Source organism: Papilio xuthus, unplaced genomic scaffold (assembly GCF_000836235.2).
Source record: "Papilio xuthus unplaced genomic scaffold, Pxut_1.1 DF826945.1, whole genome shotgun sequence".
Classification (NCBI taxonomy): Eukaryota; Metazoa; Arthropoda; class Insecta; order Lepidoptera; family Papilionidae; genus Papilio; species Papilio xuthus.
This window is the reverse complement of record NW_013531704.1, coordinates 9,084,102-9,111,663: the sequence shown is the minus strand read 5'-3', so window position 1 is coordinate 9,111,663 and position 27,562 is coordinate 9,084,102. Positions and strand designations below refer to the sequence as shown.

The 27,562-nt window shown below is 34.7% G+C and overlaps 1 protein-coding gene across 1 annotated transcript; it reads left to right on the top strand.

The window, feature by feature from the left end:
- Positions 1-1,481: 1,481 nt before the first annotated feature.
- Positions 1,482-27,562, top strand: LOC106121370 (uncharacterized). Its single transcript, XM_013317019.1, is given in 5 exon segments — positions 1,482-1,607; positions 17,755-17,780; positions 26,182-26,269; positions 26,271-26,309; positions 26,312-27,562. Coding segments are annotated over 3 exon segments (804 nt in total). The 5' UTR covers positions 1,482-1,607; positions 17,755-17,780; position 26,182; the 3' UTR covers positions 26,990-27,562.

Here is a 27,562-nt window from a genome sequence, read left to right as displayed (position 1 = left end):
TCGACTTCTAAATTCGCTCTTGGTTCAGGCGGCTAATTAATACTGAAATGTGAAACCACAAAAGCTCGCGACTTTAAGGTAAACGAAATGCACGAATACTAAGTAGGTCAACTTTGTTCCGACGCTGTCATGCGTTTACAAAACGTTGACTCCATTTAACTTTACCGATCCCACGTTAATTGACTGAGGGGAATATAAACTGCGTTATTAAATGATATTAACCAATTTGATTATCCAAACAAGCAGTAAAGGTAAAAATGTAAGCAGTCTTTCCATTATAAAAGCGAACGTTTAGGTGGACGGATGGATTTTTGTAACAAGGTACTTTGGAAACTGCATGTGGATGAAATTTTATTATAAATACTAGCGGACCCAACAGACGTTGTCCTGTCTTTAATTTGAATAAATTATTATGAAGTTAATATTTGATGAAAATTGTGAATCTAAACCATTCCCAGATCCCCTTGAACACACACAAAAAAAAATTTCATCAAAATCGGTCCAGTTGTTTGAGAGAAGTTCAGTGACATACACACTCACAGAAGAATTATTTATATAAAGATTACTAACTTAGTTTTTATTTTTATTCCCGTGCGGATGAAGTCGTCGACTAAAGCTAGTTATTTATAATAAGTTATAATAGACAATCTCATATGTTATATAGATAACTTGGCAATATTCATGTGATCTGCCTCAGTGTTGCATGCTCAAAATTATGAATAAATAACAGCTTAATCTGACAGGAATTTAACACAGAGGAGATCGTTACAGATGCATAGTAAATGAATATTAACAATATTTGATTTGTAGAATGAATGGCATGCAGGACACAACGTTTTGTATAAACAACAATAATATATACAAAAATATCTGCAGCATAAATTTAATTTCTTTGGCCATGTAGGATGTCCAGGTTCACCAAGTGTCATGCACCTTAGCAAACATAGTACTAGCAGAGATGACTCAGAACAATGGTAACCATATGGTTTGGTCATGTGATTGAAGATCATTTACTATTTTTGTATACTTCAAAAGCTTGAATGTATTGTTCGTAGCTTCATGACAACTGAATAGAAACTGATTGAATAGACTGAAAACAAGTCATTTAACGATTACTTTATAGACAATAAGAGAGCAGTCGAAGATTCCAGACGACCTTTTGGGGTCATCGCCGGTCGCTGCGGCTATTATATCGCTTCAGTACTTTTCCGTCAGTTTCATCTATAGTTACGATATATAACAAACATGCCCTACAATTCCTACGAGACGTGCAGTAATTTTCTCATCGTGGAAAACTTCTAAGGAATTGCATCGTTCGTGCATCGATGTGGGGTGTTTACTGGCCAATGGTCGGCGCACGCACGCAACCTGTTGTATGGCCGGCGAGTGGTGGGCGAGCGCGGGGTGTGGGCGGACGGCGGGCGCGGGGTAACGTCCTATCGATTGGGGCGAGGCTATCCCATTCCCACTGACAGTCCCAGTCGCGTCACGCCCGCGGTCGAGTGTAGACGTGTGTGTATCTGACAGTTGCCCGTTGCGGCCCGCGCCTTGTTCATCTCGTCATGCAGCCGGTGCGAAGCTGGCCGCAGTGAGAACCACATTTTCAGGTGAATTTACGTTTATATTTAAATGTATACGCTTCACGTTTATTTTCGCATGTGTGTTTGTTTGTCATTGTTTAGTTTACACGCTTTTCGATGTAAAGTTCACGTGTTTTACAGCATTCTACTTCGCTGAAAATATCTTACGCTAAAAAGAATAAGGTGTTTTTTTTTCGTTGTGATTGTTTTATTGTTTGTTCATTTAACGTCTATTTTGATATCATTAACCCAGTATGTGGATAGTTTATTTCACGAGGAGTTTCACCGTCTTATTTATAATGCAGCCATTAGCCTTATCCAAATAGTTTCCATTTAGCTTTAGCTAATTTTGAAGCGGACGTAACATTAACTGTTTCTTGCCTGACTCAATTGTTCTATTTTGTACCAGTTTTTAGTACGTTAATGTTGATGGATTTTTATATTTTAAAAATTAACAATTTTATACAATTAAACTACGCACAAAAAGTTGACTTAATTATATAAATGAGTTAGAAAATACCATTAATTACTCACAAGATTTTAATTATCGAATTTTCCAGTCTAACTTAATGGTCCTTATAAAATAAAGTTCTCCATCGTTCCTTAGTATTGCGTCGCAATTACAAGTTTTCGCGAATTCCAGACGCGATGTTACAACGAACCGTAGTCTGCTTAGGCAAGTATCTACTAAGAGTTGAACAAAGGATTTGCTTCTATTAAAACTACGAAATTGTTTAACTTTCGGTGGCTTATCAAAAATTTAATTGAAACATTCAATGAAAATTTCTCATTGTTTTCATTGAATGTACCTACCAATATCGGTACGTATAAATACTTGTATTGAAAACAATTCTTCAATGACCTTTACTATTGCAGATTAAAAAGATAGGTTGACTATTAGACCATTATTAACTTAATTCTTTAGTAATCTTCTAAAATCGTATGTGTCATTACATTTCAAGACAGAAATCTGAACTACACACTACTACGCAGCATCCTTTCGCGAAACAATATCTGTATAATTAAAATAAAAGTTGTTTTAATTGTTTAACGCGCACTTACTGGATTTTTTAACTCCGTCTCTTTAAGAGTGACCAAGAGATCGAAAAATAAGGCTATTCTGTTCCTGTATGGCTCATTTACGTCACAATCATGTTTTCTATAAACTTAGTTGCATTGCTGAAAGCATTTGCGATATTCCTGAATTATCGTCAGTATTTCAAGTGATGTATATTGAAGTAATACGTAAATATTTTCTATTGTATATTGTAAAGCGTCAAACGTTCGTGTACTTCGTGGTGTGCCGTGACTCAGCGAGCTGTGTACATCTTGTACACACTTGTACACAGTGTACAATGAGAGTACAACTATGGGAATTATGTGCGACTGCGCCTAGTATACGGTCGACATAATATTCTTACATCCACATTCAGAATTGGTCACTGATGGAGACTTTTAGTGCTGATTTATCATACTAAATCTGCACTAAGGGAGTCACTTAACGACTACGAAATATGAATAGCTTTCGATATGTAGTTTTACAAATTGAATCCAATTCAATACTTTTTGCTATTTACGTTAGGATTTGCTTTTTGAAACATCAATTTAACAAGTATTCTTATATGCAGTGTAGACACAGCTGCAGTTTCAATTTAATGCTTTGCAAAGTTATAATATACAACTTGCAAAATGAACTTTTAGGCGCTAGTTTTGTAACAAATATTTTAGTATTTTCTAATTAACTTGATCGCATTTGATCAAAGTATAATATTTCAATGGAACTCAAATACACTGAACTAAAAACTACTAAATAAATTATCATGTTTTAAAACATTCTGAAATGTGTAGAAACATAGTTATTAATAAACTATGTAAACTTGAAATTGTATTAAAGAATAACAAACGAATATATAATAAATTAATTAAGCCAAGAATTGTATGAATGTAAATTTACGATTTGTTTTATCTATCTAATGTACGCGGAACTCGACCATTTGGGCAGTTAACCTAATAAAATGTGAAACAAATAGCTACGAAAACAAACTCGTAAAATAATTACTTGATGTATACTCAAGTATTGCAAATGAAATGTTTGAAAACGGAAAATTTTCATAAGGAATTTACAGCCATTTTTTAAGCGGAAAACGTCGGTTTCTTTGACTTTACTGAAAAGCCGTAAAAAGGGTCGGCCATTATAAATTCGCCATCTTGGCTGGGCGCTTTTGTTTTCCCGCCTTTTTATTTTCTCTTCAACCGTCTAGAGATGACGCGCTTGTGTGAAATGAACGATGTCTTTACAAAGGAGCTTGTTTATTTTGTTAAAACTTTTTGTAACCATCGCATTGTATTGCTGCGCCATTTGCTTTTAGAGAAAAAAAAAACGTATTTTTATGGATTAATAGTGAGTGATTTTTCTACATGATTTAAAATATATTGTAAGGGAAAAGTTAAGAAGTTATTAGATAAAAATGGTTTATTAAATGTTACAGGAAACGTTTTTATTAGTACTCATTGAAATTTTTTTATATAATTTTTGTTTGTATTCGTTATATTCGCAGTTAGTAATTCCACTCTTAGAGCAACCAAAGCGTGCAAAATTCCGTGCGCACGAAATACGCCTCTTACCCAATAAGTTAGTAGGGCGTTAAGCTTTCGTCACATAATAAACCCGCCTTTTAGTGCAAATATGGTAGTCACGTCTCCCGCAAAATTATTCAATATTTTACATTCTTATATAATACTTTATACACAACTTTATTATAAAAATTAAAGGTAGTTGTTAATTAATTGAATCGATATAAATTCCCCTAACATATCAACTAATCTAAATCTTTCAGTTTCAGTAATGAATTTAGAACCCAATAGTTATGTGTAAATGAAAGTAAGTTTTCAAGTTTAAAATGTACATGTAGCACAATTATTTTAATTGTTAATTTGCTCTTCTTGCTGCGAATTCATCTTTTTCTCTTATTAAACTACCTAACTAATTATTACAAATAAATTCTGGCACATTTCAGACATAACTTAAGTAAGGCTTACTTATGAAACTATTATATGTATACTTATATGTATTATACAAAACTAAGTAGTTTGTTGTAGTTTTAATCTCCCTATTATAAAGAACCCAAGGACCAATCTAATGGTACTAATCCCAGTGTTACGTGAGAAAATATTAATAAGTTGAACACTAAAGGTCAACGCTGTGCCATTCAAGCTAACTGCGTCGTATACTTAGCCAATGGCTCTAAACAGTTGGACTTAACTGTGTCGTAGCCGCTACGCCGTAGCAATTGCGCACTACGCTTTTAATGCCCTTCCTTACGGGCTTGTGTCACAGTACATAGGCGATCGCGGAAACTGTAGCGGAATTAAATTTACATATTGATTATAATTGTTTGTTATGGACGCATTATTTACTTAAATAAAGAGTAACAAATAAAATAGACTTTTTCTTATAAGGGAAGGATGGGAAGTGGAAGTGGATGAGAGAATGCATGGGAAGGGAAAATATTCCCTTCCTGTGCATTCCCTCCTTCGCCGATTACAGATAGGCAACGCATCTGCAATCGCGTATGGCAACGTTTAACTATTTCAGTGATTTCAGGAGGTCTGTCGCTGGTTTGTCATCTTATGATGTATAACAAAAACTCTGACTTCTTAACCTTGAGAGAGATAGATCTAAAATAGGTTTATATTACCTATAACGGTTTATCTATCAAAGTAGAATTGTGTGTGAAAAGCTGCAACAAGTCATCAGCTAAACCGCTCTCGCTTTCGCCTGTTAATGTAAAAGTTCCGTAGATATGTTTCCTTTTGGGTTCCATTGTAATGATTTCGGCGCCAGAACATCCGGCACCGCTGTAAATATTGGAGGCCTTTTATATCTGGCAACCGGCCTAAATCTGTACTTAAACATAATAAGGGCATTGCAATCATACATTATTTTTTATTAAGCTAATATGAGACGCTGAATGAGTCTGGCTTTAATTCGCCGGAGCGGATTCAAACAGTTTGTGTGAACGCTCTGACGTTTATACTTTCATAAATTTTCGTGACGTCATCCTGATGCGTTTCGACATCGATAACATTTGACATTTAACACGTCATTACGTCATATTGAATTTGACCTTGGTTTAGTATTTAGGGGCGTCCTATTTTACTTCTAACTAATATTATAAATGCGAATGTTTAGACGGATAAATGGATGTTTGTTTGGAGGTATCTCCAGAACGGCTGAACAGATAGCGATGAAATTTGACATAGACATAGGATATAGTCTGGAATAAGACACAGGCTACTAACTAATATACTTCGCGGGAGTCGTGGGCTACAGCTAGGCAATAATATTTTTAGCACGTGTATCTTATTCTATTCCTTTTCATTTTCATCATGAAACACTTTGTAATGACTTGTTAATAAATGAATAAAGTACTATTCCTAAGTAACACTTGCTGTTCAAAGTAATATTCCATGTATAAATAATTTGCATTTTCATCGTGTCGTAGCGCGCGATGTCAATATTTGCATTTTATGAGGCCTTTGTTAATCGTCGGAGGGAAATGTTGCTTGTTCCAAATTATGCATAACATTAAATTTATTATAACTTCTATCTTATTCTTAGTTCTCAAAAATGTAACAGATAATCGAATAATATATCAAATATTATTCTGACAATATCTATCATAATTTTTACTACTTACTAATATTATAATACATTTTAGATAAATGGATGTATGGATATTTGATAACAAGTACTTCCAGAATGGCGAAGCATGTCACGATGAAATTTAATCAGTTTACGTAGGAAACGTTTGATACTCATATTTACTCGATAATTCCGCAACGGTTCAACACATCTGTCCAGACGAAGTTGTGGACAATAGCTAGTCTATAAACCTACCTAAAATACAATGCAATATAATCCAATTTCAACTATGTATCCTTACTTCGATTGAAACGTTAATATCATGTAAAAATCGATAGTTGTTGAATGGCAGCCGTTTAAATATAATCTTTATACAGTCCTCAGCGACAGAGGGCGCCACGAGAGGGACGGCCATTAAATCATCGTTAATACACAAATTATGTTTGCTATTTACCTGACATTGACATGAGCGAGGTTTTTATGTGCCCTAAAGTGCGGTTCAATTACTTTACGAGAAGATTTAGATATATTACGTAATATTGGAAAACTTTTTCAACGTAATTGAGCTGCAAATGTTTCGTATTAAGTACCTTATAATCATACTAATATTATAAATGTGAATGTTTGGATGGATGGATAGATGGATGCATATGTTAGAAGGTATCACTAGTACGGCTGTATGGATCTCGCTGAGTTTTGGCATAGATTTACATAGCCTGGAAGAACACATAGGCTAGTAATTAATTTTTTTCTTGATTCCGCGCGGACGGAGTCGCGTGCTATTGTAAGTAATTATATCAACATACAAATATTAATTTTTATCTTACACATAGCATTCTAATCGTGTCCAATTTTAGTCACAGACATAGCTAATGTTGGTATTATTATTTAAAAAAATAAAATGCGGATAGCCATATCTTTAAAATGGATTAAAAGCATTAAACATGGTATTATCTTACGAGCAACATATGATGCAGTTGTATCATTAACAGTCGCAGTCGAGTGGAGGCCATTAACTAATGTGCCACTTGAAAAAATGAGCGGCGGACTGTTGAGTGTTTACTCAACGCTCAGCGCTCAGTCGCTCAGTCGGTCAATGCTCAACGTTCATTCGTTCATTATTTGCTCAACTCAGCTCTCTTGTTTGTTACATTTGCAATCGAAATGCGATACCAGTTATTAGTTACTTTCCAATAATTCAATTGTCGACGAAAATCAAAATAGTGGAAAACTCGCAATTTGATATACCGAAATCTTTCTGTAGCAGTCAGTTTGAAAAATATATTACGATCTCTGTTTTGTAAACAAAATGGTGAGGGATTACAATACTTTTTGTAAATGTTTAGATATTGGAAATGCAAGGAAACCAACGGAATGTCATACATATTGATTCTTAAAGGTTATCTTAAAGTCATATTTCGTATCGTATTTGACAAACGTTTCCGGCTTTCAGAATATCATCTTCGTCCTTCGTCAAAATATATGATATTTATCTGCCTCATAAATCTTGTCGTCCTTTCCATCCCAAAGGGCCGTCCCTCGCCCTTCAACTATCAGATAAGGGCCTTGGAAGTAGCGAGTCAACTCCAAACACCAGATTATGTCGTTGCGTATTTGTTTTCAATTCCATTTTCATTTCTTATAAGTTTTGGAATTAAAAATACTGACATGTGTCTGAAGTTTGTCTAGAACCACTCTGTTATGATTATAAGAGATATTTAAAATTTTACTTTTCAAAAGAAAATCTAATAGTCCGCTCTAGAGATGCTGTGAGGATGAGTGTACTAGAGTACACTCAAACTTGTCAGGCCACAAAAATAAGCTTTAACACTTCGTCAGTAAAACAACTTATCTCTTCAAATTGAATTGTCCAGACCAAATAAGTTTTCCGAGGTATTTACGATAACTCTGCTACGTGACGTTTCTCACAAATGACTGACGTCATCGCTAATGGCTTGTCGTTTATTTAACTGACTAAAGTTCGATAATCGGTTATCCTAACGACTTGTGGTTAAATTAATATTGTTTAAAAATTAAAATGGTAATTTAGTGTGTTTATAATATATTATAGTTACGGATTTAAATTTGGCACGACTCAAGAAAACCGGTGCGAAGGGAAAATTTACATTTGCGTCTCGCTCGGTTAGAGACAACGGAGCGTTTCTACTCTTTCTTATCTTCGTCATAACTGGAAAATATGCTTAAGTATAGTTGAGATTGCTTATCCTATGATAAACTGAATGTTGTTTTATTTTATTAATAATTTTGTGACTATACTGAGCAAATATTTAAAAAGATACCTCAGGCGTGTATCGTACTTCTTACCAATATTATAAATGCGAAAGCTTAGATGGATGTTTGTTAGAAGGTATCTTCGGTACGGCTCAACGGATATAGAACGTAATTTGGAAGGACACAAAGGTTTTTTTGTTTAATTCCGCGGAAACGCGGGCTACAACTAGTGTTAATAAACACTTTATATGTCAATTAACAAGCAATATATCGTAGATATGTATTTAACATACTTGATAAAATATTACGTCACATCTCCATATGCGCTATCTCAATCTACTAATGGTATGAACCTGACCGAATATTCAAGTGTCGCACGTCAGCATTTACGACTCTACCTATCCCATTATTGTTTATTGCCGTCATAACTGTTACAGCTGAGCAGGTATTAATATACTCAAAATATTATTCACATGAAAACTGAGTAATGTTACGGAAAACATGTTAAAACAAAAGCATTCTTTGAAAAGTAAAAAAGCTGAATATCTCACGCATTTTTTTTTCAATCATCAGCTCACTATACGTCCCCACCGAAGGGCTCGGAGCCTACCCTAAGTTAGGGGTGACTAGGCCATAGTCAACCACGCTGGCTCAGTGCGGGTCTGTTGACTTCACACATATCTTTGAATTTCTTCTCAGAATTCACCGTAAGAACGTCGGACAAATGTACATATGTAAATCGGAAATCGAAAAACACATTGGTACATGGCGGGATTCGAACCCAGGATTGCAAGTCAAATGCTTGAATCCTGAGCCCTCGACGCTCTTTTTTTTATTTTTTTTATTTGAGATAATTTATGGGTAGGTAACACAATGCATTATCTTGTGTTTGCTTCTATGATAAAGTCTGTATATAAATACGTGTTTTTTGATGTCTAAATAATGTATATGGGTATGAACTTGACCTTTAAATGTAACTTAGTGGTGAGGTAATGTATGGTGACAAGGCGCCAGACATCCGCACGACATCGACTCGCATACTAAACGCTTTGTACTCTTTTATTTGAACATACGCAAAGCTATATAATGTCTTTAAGCGTGGCTTAGTTATGAGTTTGTGGTTATTGCTTTAGGCAACTAAATTAAAAACAAAAACTATTAATAGCTACGTCTTACAACTACGATTCGAGTACATCGATAATTAAGTTGATAACACGTTATACCTTATACATATTAGATTTTTATCCAGAATTTTATGTAAAAGTTAAAAAACTATTTGCTAGTCTTCAGTAAGATTAATGTGCGCATTATAAAGTCAATACTTGTAGAACAAAAGAACTCTTTCTCTAATCTTCGCTAAAAACTATTTCAAAAGGCCGTCTCAATATAAATTATAAAACATACTAGATGTTATCGTTAAACGTATCATACATATATTATAGTTCAAGTGGAAAACTTGTGTAATAAGTAAAATTAAAGAAAGCCGAGCGATAAAATTAAACACATATATGGATTTTATTGTCCTTTACTCCATATGTTTAATTCTCACAAAGAAAATTATCAAAGCTAAATAAAAAACAAGCAAGTATAATTTTATAAGAGAAGATATAAGTACAAATATGTATAGTACATACGTATGACTCATAGTAGATTTCATCAGACACCCATTCTTTTTTCAAAGCCCCATCGAAATCACAGTTCCCTAATGATCTGTCCAGCGGTTGGTCGCAGATTCAGCGGAGAACACTCCCAGAAGTTACTTTCTTATCAGGTCAAAATCGATTTACCCGACATAAACGCAGACTTGCGTGCAGACAGACATACAACATTTAAAAAAAAATTGAATTCTCATACTACACAATTTTTGCAAATAAGATTTTTTATAGATATGTAATAGACACTCCAATACTATTATAAAATAGTAAAAATTTTGTAGACAGCCTGTATAGTAATACTGTCCTTGAATATTTTAACATTAGTCGCTTTTTAACATTACGTACTAATTGCTTTGAGTCACGGGCTGTACATTTTTAAAATACTCCTTTTACGAATTAATAGCACTGGGGAATTTAGGGCAGCCCTGGATCTCTGACAACCCTTCCACAAAGGAAACAACTCTTTGTTGAAATTTAACTACTATTTAAATTATTCTCGTTGTATATCTCCTCAGTCGGTGAATAATCAAGAATGGTATTTTCAAATTATTTAAAGATTCCATAGAATAAGTTATGTAAAGAATTAATAATTTATTATACTTGAGCTTGTTTGTAATATTAGGAAGAAAATTCAACACTGTGCCGGTGTATAGCAACACTAGTCTTATTAAAATGTCAACGTTTATGTCCCCTCACTAATCATTCTGACACTTGACGTAACGAAAGCGTGCCATTCGCTCTAAACTCAAACTAATATTTTCTAAAAGTACCAATAAAACTATATTATGAATACAAACAATACATATGTAGAAAACACGTTAACGTTCCGAAACGCTTACGGCACAAGACAAGCTTTTTCCTCAACGTTTTGCTGTGATTTTTTAGTACTCAAATGCGTACGATATTCGTCTTATTATCCTTAAGATTATGTGAATCAAAGTGTTGTATAAATAAATCTAACGTATACAGTGTGGTAACAAATTATTCAGACATGTATAATTCGCAGACTTGTTACGAAATGGATAATAAATCATTTGGCAGGATGACAGATGACAGCGCGGACATTGCCTAGCCCACACGTCGCCGCCCCGCACCGAGCTAGTGATGTGCCCTGACTCTTTTGTTAATTTTTAAATATGACGTTCGTTGTTCAAATAGAATAGAATTTTAACGAGAATGTGAGTTCTATTTTTGTAAGGATATTTTTATACATCTTTCATTAATGAAATGGTTACTGTTATTAGTATGTGTGATCGTGAAATTAAACAAATTAGTGACCGTTAGTGTTTTTTTTTTATTAAAATTAATGTTTATCTGTTAATGTCAATGTTTTTAACACGTGTTGCGGATATAGATTGATTGCAACCGATAAATGAATAAAAAAATAGAAATAAAAGCAAATTCTGCAATGTAGATAATCCAGTAGTAAAACAACAGAGACAGACCGTACGGTGGCAAGGGAAGCGTCCAGTGCAAACAAAGTCTATAAATACATGGCCATCGGTTCGTCTGTTTGTTGACTCGCCATTGAAATGCGCTCCCGCGTCGCTGTAGCTGCCAGTCGTCGGCTTTATTGTGCCTGTAATCACAGATAAAGGCGCTGGCTACCGTTGTCATAATAAACGATTTTCCACTCACCTTGTAAGCAAACATCTAAAATATATATCAGGAGGTCATAGCTTGCAGTGGTAGAAGCGAGTAAGCTCCCAGATATGTGACCATTGTTATTTAAAAATTACAATAGGTTACGACTTGGGTTAATTTCTTATAGAAATATGTTCCTTATCTATCGTATAACTGGATATTAATAGATATAATTAATGTTGACGACGTTACGCGAAATTTTGTTGTATGTTTAACATAATCAAAATAAACAAACCCTTCCGCTTGATGAAGCGAAAGAGTTGTTGAAACATGCATATCTCAGGAAATACCAATCTGTCATGACAGAGTTATTATAAATTAAAATAGGCGGCTATTTAAAGTTAAGAGCTGACGGAAATCTTTTGAACACGTTTAGTATTAAAATATAGTTATCAATATTTACTCACTAGCTATCGGCTGCGGCTCCGTCCGCGCGGAATTAAAAAATAAGTTAATAAGTAGCCTATGTGTTCTTCCCAACTATGTACTACATCTATGCCAAATTTCAGCGAGATCCGTTGAGACCTTCTGGAGATACCTTCAAACAAACATCCATCCATCCATTCATCCGTCTAAACATTCGCATTTATAATAATAGTAAGATACAAGATAACTTCAAAGAGGCAAAATTAACAGTCCCGTGCGTTTTCCCATTTGAATTTTAATTTACATACTAATTTTATTACATGTACAAATAGAAATCAATACGTTCAATAAACATTTTATTACGGCAGTAAAGTTTTATTGCAAACAACATGAGTTACAAGTTCAACCAGGATCCGTAAACTACTATTTATACTGTCAATGACGTTAACCGTGAAAACAAATTTAATTAATTACAAAGAAACATAAATAAACTAACGAAATGTTTTGCATCAACATTACATTTTAAAATATTATTTAATCTTACGCATCGTTGGTTTAAGATGCTTATTTTTCTTTTATTTTTACTAAGCCATATAAGACTTATAAAGCTACAATCAGTAGGGTACGTTGGTTATTTAGGGCTGTCTACGAAACATTCAGTTTACCAAGGATTCAAAATATGCTATATACTTTTATAATACGTTACTCATCACTTTGGTAAGGGTAACTTTTTACTTTGAATAAGGATAGAATCATTACATTACAAAAGAAAAGTGATTTACGCCCACATCTCTGATAGAATAACGATCTTTGCGTAATAATCGTAGTCCTAAAAGCAGGATGAGTTATCCGCTTGAAATGACTCTGACAACATTGTGTACTTGATTCTACGTTCTTACGTAACGTACGACTGATGAGTAAGAGACACCTATTTTCTGGTAAATCTTGCTATACATTGAGAATCATAGTCGCATTAAAACTTTCAAAAGAACCAAAACGTAAACAAAATAAAACTACCCACAATATCGTCGTTCATTTGTTATCAAAACGCCATCTACCGCGCCCGCCGGAAATCATAGCCGTAAATTTTGCATTAATGTCTGATCTGATCGTACCGTCCGGTTGTCTGTAACAATAAAACTCAGTCACTTTCAATGAACGAGATGGTCTCCCATGTTCAAACATTTCAGTTTTAACTGCCGCAATAGTTTAAACAAATCGTAAAATTACGTCACACCTGTAAAGAAAAATAGACACTATTAAAAAATAACTTAGGGCTAAAGTTGGAAACTTTTGATAGGTTTTTGCAACTCGACTTTAGTCATCTTTTCTTATGTAGAAACACATTATAAAATTATTCGCGTTTTCACATCATTTTAAATTATAAACGTGTAAAACATTTAGGTAAAAAAATATATATCGTATTTTATTGGCAGCAATGAAGTGAACGCTTAAATCAATTAGCTCTCTGTAAATAAATAAATCCGTAACGTTTCGGGCGCGCCATTGATCTTTATAATGTTTTTATAAACACTCATTTATAGAATTTCGTTAAGGTGGCCATCTAGACGTCAAAATGTAACGAACAAACACGAACGTCACGTTTTGCGAAGCGATCTGTCGACGTTTGGAATATAGTTCCGGAATTATTCTTTTGTTTATTTCAACTGTTTAAAATGATTCCGATTTGAGTTCGTTGCCACTGGGTTAACTGCGCCGATTATTATTTGAGTAGTCTAGTGTTGTTTATATAAAATTATTTTGTTCAGATGAAAGTTTTATTCAGAAGTGATTCATACGTGTATTTGTTCTCAATAGCAATACCTGTTTAATAATACGTTATAACGCAATTTAACAAGGAAAAAACTACAGTCCAGATTTTAAAAAAATATATAAATATGGAGATTTAATTTAATGAAAATGTCATATACATTCAGGTACAATTTACTGTCTCTACGTACCACACACTTTCTCAAGAAAATTCTAACATTAAAATATATATTTGCCACCATTTTAGTGAATGTTGAGTACAATACATTATAGCAAATGTCGCAGCACTACAGTCCGCGTCGCGTCAGTCAGAGTGCAATGACCTACTTCACGGCAGTACATACAGTTGTTCCAGCTGTTACAACGGAACAACCCTATCTCCGCTTAGGGATTTTTAATGGTCACTAAGGGTGCAACTTAATGTAGATTTCTTGAACTGAATGCTAGGGTGCTTTCTTACTAACTATTGGACAACTTTGATTGCGGTAGTTTTATTCCCAATTTTATTATACAACAGATTTCAAATAACATTAAAACTTAATTCTTAATCACTAGAGTAGCTTTTCAGTATAATATTTCTACAATTGCTAGAAAATGACTTAGTTAAAAAGCTGTAGTAGTCTGAATTACAAAATATAATTTATGGAACGATAATGAGTAAATTCTTGGGGCTTATAGGAAATTTTACGAGAAAATATTCGTAGCGACATCGACAAAATTCGTTTTAGAATATTCTGCAAAGTTAAAGCAATTTTTTCCGATAAAGTTACGAATATTTTGTAGTAAATTTTCATACTAGGCTCCTAGAAATTCGCATTACATATTTAATAGTATCTAGATAAACGTTGATAGATTCGATTGCTGAAAAATAAGATGGAAAGTGAAAATAATTGCAGCGATCGTCTGCGCTAAGTATTTCGTTAGGAACATTAATAAATCTGTTTATCAAAGCAACATCTGTAATACTTCGAAATGCACTCAAAATAAACTGAAATACTAGCGCAAAGCCCCATCTTTTCTCTGAGCGAAAGAAAAAAACACTAGTTTTTTATTTACAATATTATTGTACAAATCCTAAGGATATAAACAAGTTATAAAATATTTATGAGTTATTATTCTTTGTAACCAATATGTTTATTTTATATCGATGCCTTTTTTAATACGGTCATGAATATTTATAATATTATTCATATCTAAAAATATTGTAGAAAACATTCATTAATTTGACTTATTTAAAAATGTATTTCTTATTCTTGAATGTTGAATTCTTCTTCTGAACTCTTCATTCTAAATTTATAACTTTCATTCATTTAGAAAATGAATGAATATTGAGCATAAGATTTTAACATAAATAATTTACGATATAAATTACCTTCATTCCATTTAAACAATATTTAAAAAAATTATTTGGAAAACCTTAAAATAAATTCTTAGTTTATCATAAATATATATAATTTAGCTCAATGTTTCTGTTTACTTAAGTGTAAATCATTTATTTATATAATTTGTATCAGTTGCGCAAACCAACGGATACGGTGCGAGTATCCATTACACGTTCCGTTAAGTCTGTGCGTACACAAACAGATGATTTACGAGGTATTTACACGTCATCATAATCTACAAATATCCTATTTAATGGCAAAACAAAATCCGTTTTACATTTTGTTACAATATCCGGCTATCGATATTCGATATCAGTAATGCAGGTAATTTTACTTATAGTTGATGTTACCACAGACTTTATAAATATACGAATCCAGGCTACAAGTAATTCTTGACCCAATTCTCGTTTCATAACTAAATTATTATGTTAAAGGCACAACAATAAGGAATTTTATATGATTTCCTTCATTAATTGATAATTAACATTGTTTTCTTTACTAAAGATTACCTAAATCGCAAATTAACTCAAGTATTCTAACTTGTAACTTTAATGTTACTTCTTACTAGTCTTATTAGTATAATAAATGCGAATGTTTGGATGGATGGATGATTGTTTGAAGGTATCTCTAGAACGGATCGATCTCGCTGAAATTTGGCATAAATGTAGAATATAGTTTGGAAGAACATATAGGCTACTAATTAAGTTTGTTTTTTATTCTTGGCTAGTGTTAAGATATGATTCACTTGAGATATAATAATTAATATTCCTGTCACACTTAACCATGGGTTTCCAAAGACATGGAATGGCTACGTAATTAAATATTTTTGTGGAATTAAGCTGTCAATGTTATGGTTAAACAAGTTGTTTGGTGTCACGTAGCGGCGCGGCGCGGCGCGGTATCAGAAGAGCCGTGCCGGAATCAATATCAATATAGATAATATAATATTTGCAGAGATTTGAGCGCTGACAGTCGCCGTCCACTTGTGATAAGTGATACACCGTGTTATTTTATGTTTAATTTTACTGCTCATTTAAGTACTTTTGTCACTAAAAGCTCAAATATAAAATGTTTTCTTCCGCTCTATTTTTCCACCAAGATGTTCATTTGACTTAATGTTTTAGGTAGTAATTACCCCGGATTGCATTTACAATTTGCTGTCTAAAATATAATAATGAAAGAGTAACCTTGACTTCTGATCAATTTGGTTATAACAACTTTTTGTCCTTGACAACCCCACTGATGCTATATATGGTTAACTATATAACAATATTCTAAGCTTTGAAAAAACATATTTAGCTTTAAATTTAGTCACAATTGTCTCAAAATATTAAATTAAATATGCTTCAGACTTATCACTGGCAGTGGGTTCCCAGTTCGTGGAGATTTCCGTCGTCATTCATTATCAACGGGTGACACGTCGGCGCGGCGGTGACTCACTGCGAGCCAGACAAACTGTCAGACATACATATTATAATAGTTTTCTTTTTGAATGGATTATAAGAGCATAATTCTGTATTAGTCACCAAGTGATTGTGAACTTGGCAAATATAATCATAATATTTTTGATCTCATAGATTACCTTAGCCTTCGTTTACTTCTAATTTGTTTCTTTAAAAAGCTAATTTCTAATTTGGTTTGATTCGTTTCCATTATTAGAACTGATGTAATAATATTGATAAGCTGTCGTCCGAGTCTCCGCCCTCGCGGAATTGAGAAACTTAATTAGTAGCCTATGTTTTCTTCAAGACTGCGTTCTACAAGATTCATTCAGCCGTTCTGTAGATACCTTCTAACAAACAAACATCCATCCATCTAAACATTCGCATTTATGATATAAGTAAGATGTATCTACTTCTAAAATTAAAGATATGTGAACTAATTATTTAGATGAATTCCAATTCTGTTCTCTGTATTTATATAAATACTCACGTCAATCACGTACAAGCGTGGCAAGTAACACGGTAGTACACTATTTGTGTGGGCAAAGGGTTTAAAACCGGCGCATGACTCAACTCTCCCCTCCTCCTGCCCATGCTTCCCGCGACTCCCCGCTTACATCCGCGTAACGAACATTGTTCCAGAACTGAATTACATACAAAAGTCATCCACTGTTACACAATAACCGCAATTGCGTTGATTATATCTCCTTAATCTTACTTCTTACCTTATTAATATTATAAATGTTTACATGAAGGGATGGATGATGGATGTTTGTTTGAAGGAACAGAACAGCTTAACGGGTATCGCTGAAATTTGGCATATATATAGAACATAGTCAGGAAGAACACATAGCCTAATAATTCAATTTTTTTAATTCCGCGCGGACGGAGTCGCTGGCGACAGCTTGTTAACCAAATATGTGATATATAAGTAATTTTACTATTGTAAAGATATTTTTAACTGAACAAAGTTTCGAATCTGTTGCTTCCTGTTTATTTTGCAGTTTTATTTATTTTTCCTTTTTTACTTTTTTTCAGTTCGTGAAGTGAAAAAACAGATGCCAGTGAGTATTGTTGTTTATGTTGTGTAATGTATTCAAAAAAAAATTAATAAAAAAAAATAACTAACTTAATGTTAGTTAAATACTAACTTAATGAAACTAACACTAAGCTCTTTTGACATTAACTAACTCCGTGAGTTTTTAAAATTGCATGATATAGATAAAATATAACCAAGTTACTACGAGTTATACTTTTCCCACCACTAATTTTGAATATTACTTCAGTACATAAAGTTAGTTTCAGAGTATATAAACGAACAAATCTAACTTATAAATATATAAATACGTGCACAATGTTTATGAGATTTAGGCACAGATTGGTTTAGATCGAAATTGAACACAATTTAGTAAGTAAATTTTTTGTCATATTTTTTTTTTCATATTTCCGCTTGTTAAAGTGATTCGTTCTTCTTTTATCATTGAATTTACATTTCTCTACAATGACACGGTCAGTCTATTGAAGTACGGTTGTATAAGAGCTTTTACGTAGGGACAGGAAGCTTATCAGGGCTGGCCACTCGTAGGTAGGGGTTAAACCTTGCCATTGTTTGAGGCTTTTGTGTAGTAGCTATATATGAGGAAAGGAAAATAATTTTTGCATTGAAGCAAAGAAATATAAATGTTAATAAGAAACAACAACGCTTCGCCAGACGATCAGTCTTTTGTTTGAAAATGGAATAGGATTTGTACTTCATTTACATTTAAAGTAAACTACTTTTCAAATCATACGAGCAGCATTACGTAACTTAATTGATGAGTTTTAAGCCTAATTAAAAAACTTCATTTATTTACAGTTTTTATAAAAGTAATAATACAATAAACTGAGGCTGACGTAAACAAACAACATAAAAATGGCGTCCGGCAAACTTTGAAGCGTTATTATCCGCTGCCTACTTTCTCAGCGTACGCTTTGTATTTCATATAACTTTGTAGCCTGCACCAGTTAGCCCATTTTTCCATAAACGCGACTAACTTCATTACTGCTACACCCGTGGAAATTTTAGATATATAGCTCGTTTAAACCGCAAGCGGCTAATAGCGCCAGTGGAAAATAAGCCTTAGCGCAGTGTAACTTATTAGCGATCTGGAATCAATTTACAGATTTTACGTAGCCGCAACCACCTTACATAATTGTGACTGATTGATTGTGGAACGCGTAAATATAAAGTGATAATATAAAATAATGCAAGTGTTTAATAAATTATTATCTTATGCCGTAGACAAACATTGCGCTGAAACCTTTGAACTGTTAAGAACCTTACGGACTTAAAGATGTAATAACTTATTAATGCAAGGTAATATACGTTTAACCTTCTTATAAGCGGTTTTTATTTGTGACGCGAATTCAGAAACACTAGGTGAATAAGATCAAAGTCAGGATTTCAATAGTAATCGAAAACTTTGTAAGTGTTCTAATGTTGTACAAAATGGAAAGATGAAGATCGATTCGGCAGTTACTAGTCGCTTTCTACGGTTATTTCATCACTTTGGTTTATAATTTAGGTAAAAATTTATTAAACATTAATTTATTTAAGCGGAATGTTTTTCTCTTTTACTTTTTTCCATACGGAAAAATATAATCATGTTGTCGACAAAATGATAATCACATTAGTGTTACTTTGTACGAGAACTGGCTCACATCCAACTGATATCTGATGTACGACAGATTACCTAACACATTTCTTTTTTGTCTTATTTTCTGACGTAGTGCATTTTCATAATGTTTACAAAGTCTTTGCTGATCCGGGATATTGGAAAAAAAACCTATTTCATAAAGTTTGCTTAAAAATACCGTACAATAACAACACACATTCATAAAACAAGGGGAATGACAGAGATTACGTACTTCCATTTAATAATATAATTTTAATGAAAATTGAATATCACGTTAAGTCTTAAAAAAGCTTTACTAAAAATATGAGCTCATTTTTATTATAAAAATAAAAAAAAACACTTTTGTCAAGCATAAGGCAGGTTGACGAGACAACAAATTACTGTTATAGGGACAGTGAATGCAGACAGACCTTGGTTCCAATCTTGTTATAATGGGGGGTGGGGAGTAGTAATATAACAATGATTAATATAAGTACAAAGAGTATACGTGATAGACCTTCTACTTAAGCCTTAAGCACTAAGACATATAATATCAGTAGGTATTTCTACATTTTTCAAATAATCTGTGGTAAGCTATAGACATTTTCATGTTATGTTATTCAACGTGTACTTATTTAGAGGATGTAAACATCTTATGATAACATTTTCAAGCTATAATTATAACCATCAATCAATCAATCAGTATAAACGATTTCTTCAGATCTATTGCTTTTGAATTGACAAGTGATTAATGCAACAAACGCCTTCGTTTAAACAAGATTCATTTCAAATTCAAACAAACTGAGAGAAAGAACAAAATATTTTAAAAATTATAAGAAAATTCACAAACAACAAAATATGTAAAGACCGGGGCGGTCTTTCCGCCCCGGTCTTATCTCCACAGCTGTTGTCGACTTAACTCGAGATGTCTCGAGATGTTGCCGAGTGTACAATACCCCACATTGTACAATACAAGTGTACAATACGCCATATTGTACAATATAAGTGTACACATTGTAAAACCGTACTCAGACCTTCACAATGCGATCTCTTTTCAACTAAAATATCTTATGGTCCTCTTTTGTTTTTCTTTACACGCTTCGTTACGCATAAACCAATTATGCGTAGGCTTTTATTATGCTCTAAAGACGACAGCAGTACATAATGCAAGCCAGCGTTATCCAAAAATCTCCAATTATTTTATTATTTACAGGTTTACTATTATAATTTTAATATGTAAAACGTTTAACTACGTTTAATCCACATAAGTTAAAACCTAGTTAATTTCCAATTATATCATATCTGAGTTATATTTTGCCACTGCAGGTAAAGGGTGCGTATAGATTGATTTATTTGTCGTCATTACAAAGGCCTACGCGTAGTCACGTTTCAATAATCATGATGTTTGCTAAGGAACCAATATGAGTGTCATAATATGGTAGATATATGTTCTAAGTTAAATTTAATTAAAACATTAAGTTTTTATTAGTTTAATCTCTGAGTTACAAAAAAATATTATCTTAAACGTAAGCTCTCTATCACAAGGGTCTTAATATCGATTTATTAATAATAAACCGTAGAACAAACGATGTTATATTTAGCTCAGACGAAAGTAAAACTCGGCTTCCGTTAAGAAAAGATTTCTAATATTTTCTCACCCGGATGAACATAAGCCGGTATCTCGTTACACCACTGCTCGATGTCACATTTTCCCCAAACATAACGCGAAATTGAAATGAGTAGGGTATCACAGTTTGGGTGTTTCTGGCTTAATAAGTTCACACGTACGAAGTCACATCTAGGGAGTTAGTTTGTGATGAAGAAATATGTTTGTTTTGATAAAGACTTAGATGTCTAACGTAGTCTGGAAGATCACATAGACTAATAATTAACTTACTTTTAATTCCGCGCAGACGGAGTCGTAGGCGACAGCTAGTTGGAATTAAAAACAAGAAACCACATTGCTAGCAATGTTATAAGATTTGAACTTTCTTTACTTCACTATATTAAGTTGCTATGCTCGAACAAGTTATATTAATAAGCTGAATCGATTCTCTTGTCCTAAGGGACACGGTTCAATTCATTCAGAACGTTTCCATTTCTGTCCACACCCACTACAATTAGACAAATAACTGGGATCGATCTTTTTGTTCCTTTAATAAATTGTTACTAGTTGATTAAAATAATATTATTAAATATTAATAAAAACATAAAAATTGATAGTAAACATAGTAAAAGAGGATGAATTCAATTTAGTTTTTATGTAAATATTACTGTGAAAAACATTGGTAAAACTTACAACAAAAAAAGGTCTCCGGAGTCCTTCTTACTCGCCTCACTTTTGTGCTCCGAACACTCCACCTTGAAGTGTATATATCTATCGTATACGATATATTTTGCTTGTTTCTTTAGGCTACAAATGTTTACAAATATGTAACACTTCTTAACATTATCACGAAACAAATAAACTAAAACAAAGTTATTTATCAAATGAACAATCCTGTTAGCTCTCCATTGACGCAAGTTGTCTGTCAGAGGTCCGTCTCGGGTATTCTTATCAAGTTATTTTTACCTTTATAAGGTCAGACGTGCAATGTATTACGCGCAATAGATACGCTCGCTGGTACATTTATATTGTTTGCGATACATCTACATCCGGATATGGAATGACGTAATTGTTGTTTATAAACATTAAAACAATCTGCATGTTTGTTTTTGTGTAGTTTTGTGTTGCTTTATTGTTATTGTTGTAGAGAATTTAAGAAAAACTATGCGAGTCAAAAGATTTTGAATAAATATTAATAGTGAGTTTTCGAGCAAGAAACTAAGACTATATAAAGTCTGTAACTGATGTAGATATTCTATCAGGATGAAGATAATTTATATCAGAGAGTTTGTGCGAGTACAAGCGCTGTTGAACCCTCATTGCTAATCAATTTCAATCAGTTGGGATGTGTTACATTAACTCAAGTGACTGCGCGAAAGCACTTGTACCTTTCCAAGGATACAACTACGCAATATTAAATAATTTTCGTAAGATCTGATTATTTGTTTGTTGGTACTAAACAGGCTCCTAAACTACTGGATCGATTTGAAAAAATATTTTACTGTTGTGAAGCTACACTATTCCCGGGTGTCACAGGCTAAATTGTTTACTAAGTTTTTTAATTCCGCTCGAGCATAGTCACGAGTGTTAGTAAGAGATGAAATGAATGGAAAAAACGTATTTACAAAGTAACACGATGATAGGAAATTAAGTTATTTCGTATTAGTTTATGTCGTTGGTTCTATTTCCACTGGCGCGACCGCAACTGTTGTACGTAATGATAGCCGTGCACAAGTCGCTCTGCTAGCCGCTATGTGGAAATAGGTACTAAAAAGTAAACGTTGCCCCTTGCGTGTTGATGTCTGCATGATATGTCGTAGAGGAATGAGTGTTCGTAGTTTTGCAGTTCACAGATATGCGACTCTGAAAGTTGGATTCAGCACAAGGTAAGTATTAAAGCGGAATAAATTCAGACGGTCGTTCTGTGATCAGTTATCTACAAAGTCCTTATCTAAATCTATACAAAAACTTGAATACAATGATTATTTAACTACATATTTTTAACTTAAAGTTACCTTTTACCTTGTAGGTACAGTAAATACGAATATTTCAAAATGATTACAAACTAATTGCCATCACGTTACGTATTGTAGGAAACAAAAGAAGCTAGTTAAATATTCCCTGTCTATATGATTAATCTAAATAATACGAGTAAATAGCTAAAACTGAATGTATGAAGAGACTTGCAATTTAAACGTTACCTCGTCTCTCGTTTCGTTATGAATTCAAATCGACAAACTGCACGGAAAGCTTCATTCCTGTATTCAATGTTCGGTACACAGCATCTTAATGAATATCGGATCCCGTCCTCTGCGAATTATGAGAAATATACTAGTGTTTCCAATTAGTTTGTCTGAATTTACATTAACACATACTAAATGTAGTATGATCTGCACTAAGGGAGACCCCTGAGCACTCTGAGTGCGGTAATAAAACTTACAAAGTTAGTAACGATTATTTTTCAATAAAGCGACAGATATATCTATGACAGTCACGTAGCGCTAGTGGAACTGGTAAATACATTGGTCATATCAATAGCAGTTGTGCGGCTAATCGCTAGTGGAAAAAGAGTCTTACAACTAGTTCCCGGCTATTAGCGGTTCAAACTAGCTTAATTAGTGTTACCCGAGAAGCCACATACAGGTTGATAAAATCCCATTGCATTTGATGCATACTGGTCAGGTTTCTACTCATTACAAACATAAATAGATATTGGAGCTGACAGGTTCAAGGTTTTATGATCCCTTCGCTGTAGTTCACGTTGTATGTATACTTCATAGAAGTTAAAAAAATTACCAGCCATGGTCATGTCTAGATATGATCTAACTTCTATAGAGTGACGGCTGATTGTTGTGTTTAAATGAAATTTAATCAGTGTTAGTTTTCTAAAACTCATCGTGTGACAAACTTTCTATGTCGTATTTTATGTCAAATGTGGCGTGTACCTTATTGGAGCAACGCCACACGTCCGTTTTCCTACATAAACAATATTCTTGTATTAACAGAGGCACGTTTTGAACGGAGATTATATTCATGTTTCTATTGTAAAAGATTAACCGTATAATATGTCCCAATAGCCCCATCTCGTATAACTGGGCCGCGTGACTCAATACGTTCGACTGGCCTCTGCCACAGAGCTCTGAAGATTTTATAGCTCAATAAAATGAACGACTTCCAAACATTTTTCTTCAAGGTGTACCATGTACGATTTCGTGAATGTGTTCTTGTAAAACATATTCACAGAAACAAAAACACATCATTGTGCCAGCAACATTTTAATGATGATTGATACTAAATTTATTTTGTCACTAGATGTCGCTGCAGACTTCGTCAGCGCTGAATAAAAAAATAAAGTAGCTTATGTTATGCCCGCGATTATCAGTTACCTTCCGTCGAATTCCCAACTAAAGCGGTTCAGCCGCTCCGGGGATTACCCGGAACTAACGCGGCCTTGTGGACAGACAGACAGAAAAGCAGAAATTTTAAAAATTCGTCACAGCAGCGCAAGCGAATATGATTTATTTATCCCGATATTACATAAAAACACTCCAGTTTTATTAATATGTATAGATTAAGAGTTAGTGTATAGTAGAATCTTCGAGAATAGATATAGAAAGAAGTAAAAATATGAACCTATTAATAACGTTACTTCTTCCTCGTGTTGGTGGTAAACTGATAATACCACAAAAATAATTTTTATCAATGAAAATAAAGTTTATTGACCCGTACATTGATAGTACTTCATTCATCTTTGCATAACATTAAAATTTGAGTGTCTGTATGTAATATAAAAACAAAATCGTATGCCTGATATATATATTAGTTACAGAAAAAGAAAAACTAATTTTTAAAATTATAGTTTGTCTAAATCTGTGCGTAGATCGCAATTTTTTCGGGTAATCTCCGAAAAGGTTGGACTGATTTTGTCGGGGCTTAGACGGCAAGGTACCATTAGGTAGCATATCATAGGGTACCTTTTTTAAAATGCGCCGACGAAGTCGCGGGTCATCCCTAGTTCAACATAAATCCGTACTTACAAATGCCAGGTGCGCTCGCCAGATGTCGCTGCACTGCGTTTTTGTTGGCTTCAGTCCAATTCGAGTAGATTTAATATATTTGAAATAAATCGTTATCGATAACTCTACCACGTGAGTTGGCCAACGATCAACATTGACCGAGATCATAACATAGCGACGACAACTGCATTTTGTAAAATACAGTTTGTGCATGTCACCGAACGATCGTGCACTTAGAAAATTCGTAATACGACTAGGTATTATATACGGATAGAAAACCGAAAAACCACGCGAAACAATTAAAAACTACATTCGACCAAAAAGTATCGTAAGAAAATATGTAATGTTTACTTTAACTGTAATGTTTATTATAAAACGGTTTTATGAACTATCGAAGAATATTGTTTAACCTACATCGAGGGTTATAAGTAGTTATAGATCCGTGTCAAGTAAATATAATACATTTACAGCAAATATACGACTAACTGTTCTTGATACTAGGACATTGCGTTTAGTGAATTATTAATCAAGAATAAATAAGAGCGCTTACGTCTAGACAGGACCATTCTGAACCCACTGAATCTACATAGTCCTCTCAAAATAATACATATAATTGTCTGACATTAGCTTGCTTTTTCTGCCTCACCATCAAGACATTATATTCATAGTTTAGTTATCATGTGCGATATTACATTTTATCTATTTACTTTTAAAGTATAAAAACTTTTTTAATTATTATTGCGTAAATATATATATATATATTATATATCTGTAATAATATTAATTTCTGTATCATGAAGCTTAGTTACTCATACATTTAAATATAAATTACTTCTAGTTTAAGAATTACGTAGAATAGACAAAAGTATACTGTGTGTATGGACGGAGAAAAGTGTACAATGTACTGCGAAATAATCAGAAAAATACCAATTTGTGAAACTGCATAATTTCATCTTAAAGATTAGAATGCTAAACTAGACTGCTAATAATGTTTTATTAAATTTTAGAAGTATTTTGTAATGTCGGTAAAAGGTGTACAATAATTATTTTGAAAAATCATTTTCACAAGTATTTTTCTGGTTATGATGCGCGTTGTGCTCTGAGCGGCGCGGCGAGCGGGGCGCGGGGCAGGCGGGCGGCGGCGGCCCGGCCCCGCGCCGCCGCCCGCTCACCCGGCCCGTGCTTGCAGGATGCACGCGGTGGGCCTGCACTCCGCCCTGGCCATCCGCCGCGAGCGTCGGCGCCGCGCCGAGCAGCAGCGCGCTCGCGAGCGCCGCTACTCGCTGCAGTCCACCGAGTCCGGCCTCACCTCGCCGCACTGCTCCACCGGTAGCCTGGAGCGCCGCCGCCGACGTCGTGCTGGCACTGCCGACAACGAGGTCGTCTCCTCGGTGGGCATGCTACACCTTGGCGTCGTGTTCCTCGTGCTGGGCGTGTTCCTCGTCGCATCCGGCTGGTTGCCCGATGACGTTACCGCCTGGAGCAGCATCGGCTCGGTGAGCTGGTTCAACGAGCTCGTCTGCTCGGGACTGTTCGCGCTCGGAATCGGCATCTTCCTGATTGCGCTGCACAAGTACCTCACCAAGAGCGAGGAGGAAGCGCTCGAGGACTACGTGCAGAAGCAGTTGACGCGCTCGCGCTCCGGCCACAGGCTCGAGCGCGATGCGGAGACGGGCGGCATGCACACCAAGCATACGCGGCGCGCGCGCGCCACGGAAGTGCTGCCCGCGCCCGACGCCACGCACACCGAGACCTACGTTGAGCCGCCGGCGCACGGCTTCGTGAACGCGCTGGCGGGCAACGGCGACCTGCCGCCGCCGCTCGAACAAATCGCAGAGGAGGAGACGTCGCTGGCATCGGAGGCAGAGCGCCGTCGCGGCTACACCCGCGACTCGTGCTCGCAGGCCTCCGCCGCCGCCAGCCTCAGCCCCGGCTCGCCCTCTGACACACGGGAGCTGCTCGCCGACCCCCGCTATATGATCATGTCGCGAATGTAGGCGCCCCCCCCCACCCCACCTTGCTCGCTCCTCACTAGCCCTCGCCCCGCCCGCCTAGCGCCTCATGCACCATCACTGTAGTCTACTTAACCTTTTACACTTCGGTTCTAATGAAGCCTTAATTTCACTTTAGAATAAATTATAAAAAGAATGTGAATATAGTAATACCAAAGCAACTTTTATAAGCAGACAAGCGAATCATTGAAAATTTAGTTATTATTTCGCTATAAAATCGAAAGGCTTCTCTAGTACTTTAACTTTTTTGATCGCCTCCCTATTTTAATATTTTTAACAGACGGACCAAATCTAAGTAGATTGTAGCCGTAAGTAATTGATGTAATAGCCCTTTGTACTGAGAAGTCGATAGTAAACACAATCTGTAGCAAGTCTTTATTACTTGACTTATCTTAGTTTACTGTACGTCGTCAACAAACATTTACTTGATACATTCTGTATACATTTGCTTGAGACTGATTGTTACATATACTTTGTTTTTATCTTATTTCCTTACTAAATATATAAGTGTATTATTAGATTTAGCTTTCATCAAGTTATTTTACATTGCACGACTCT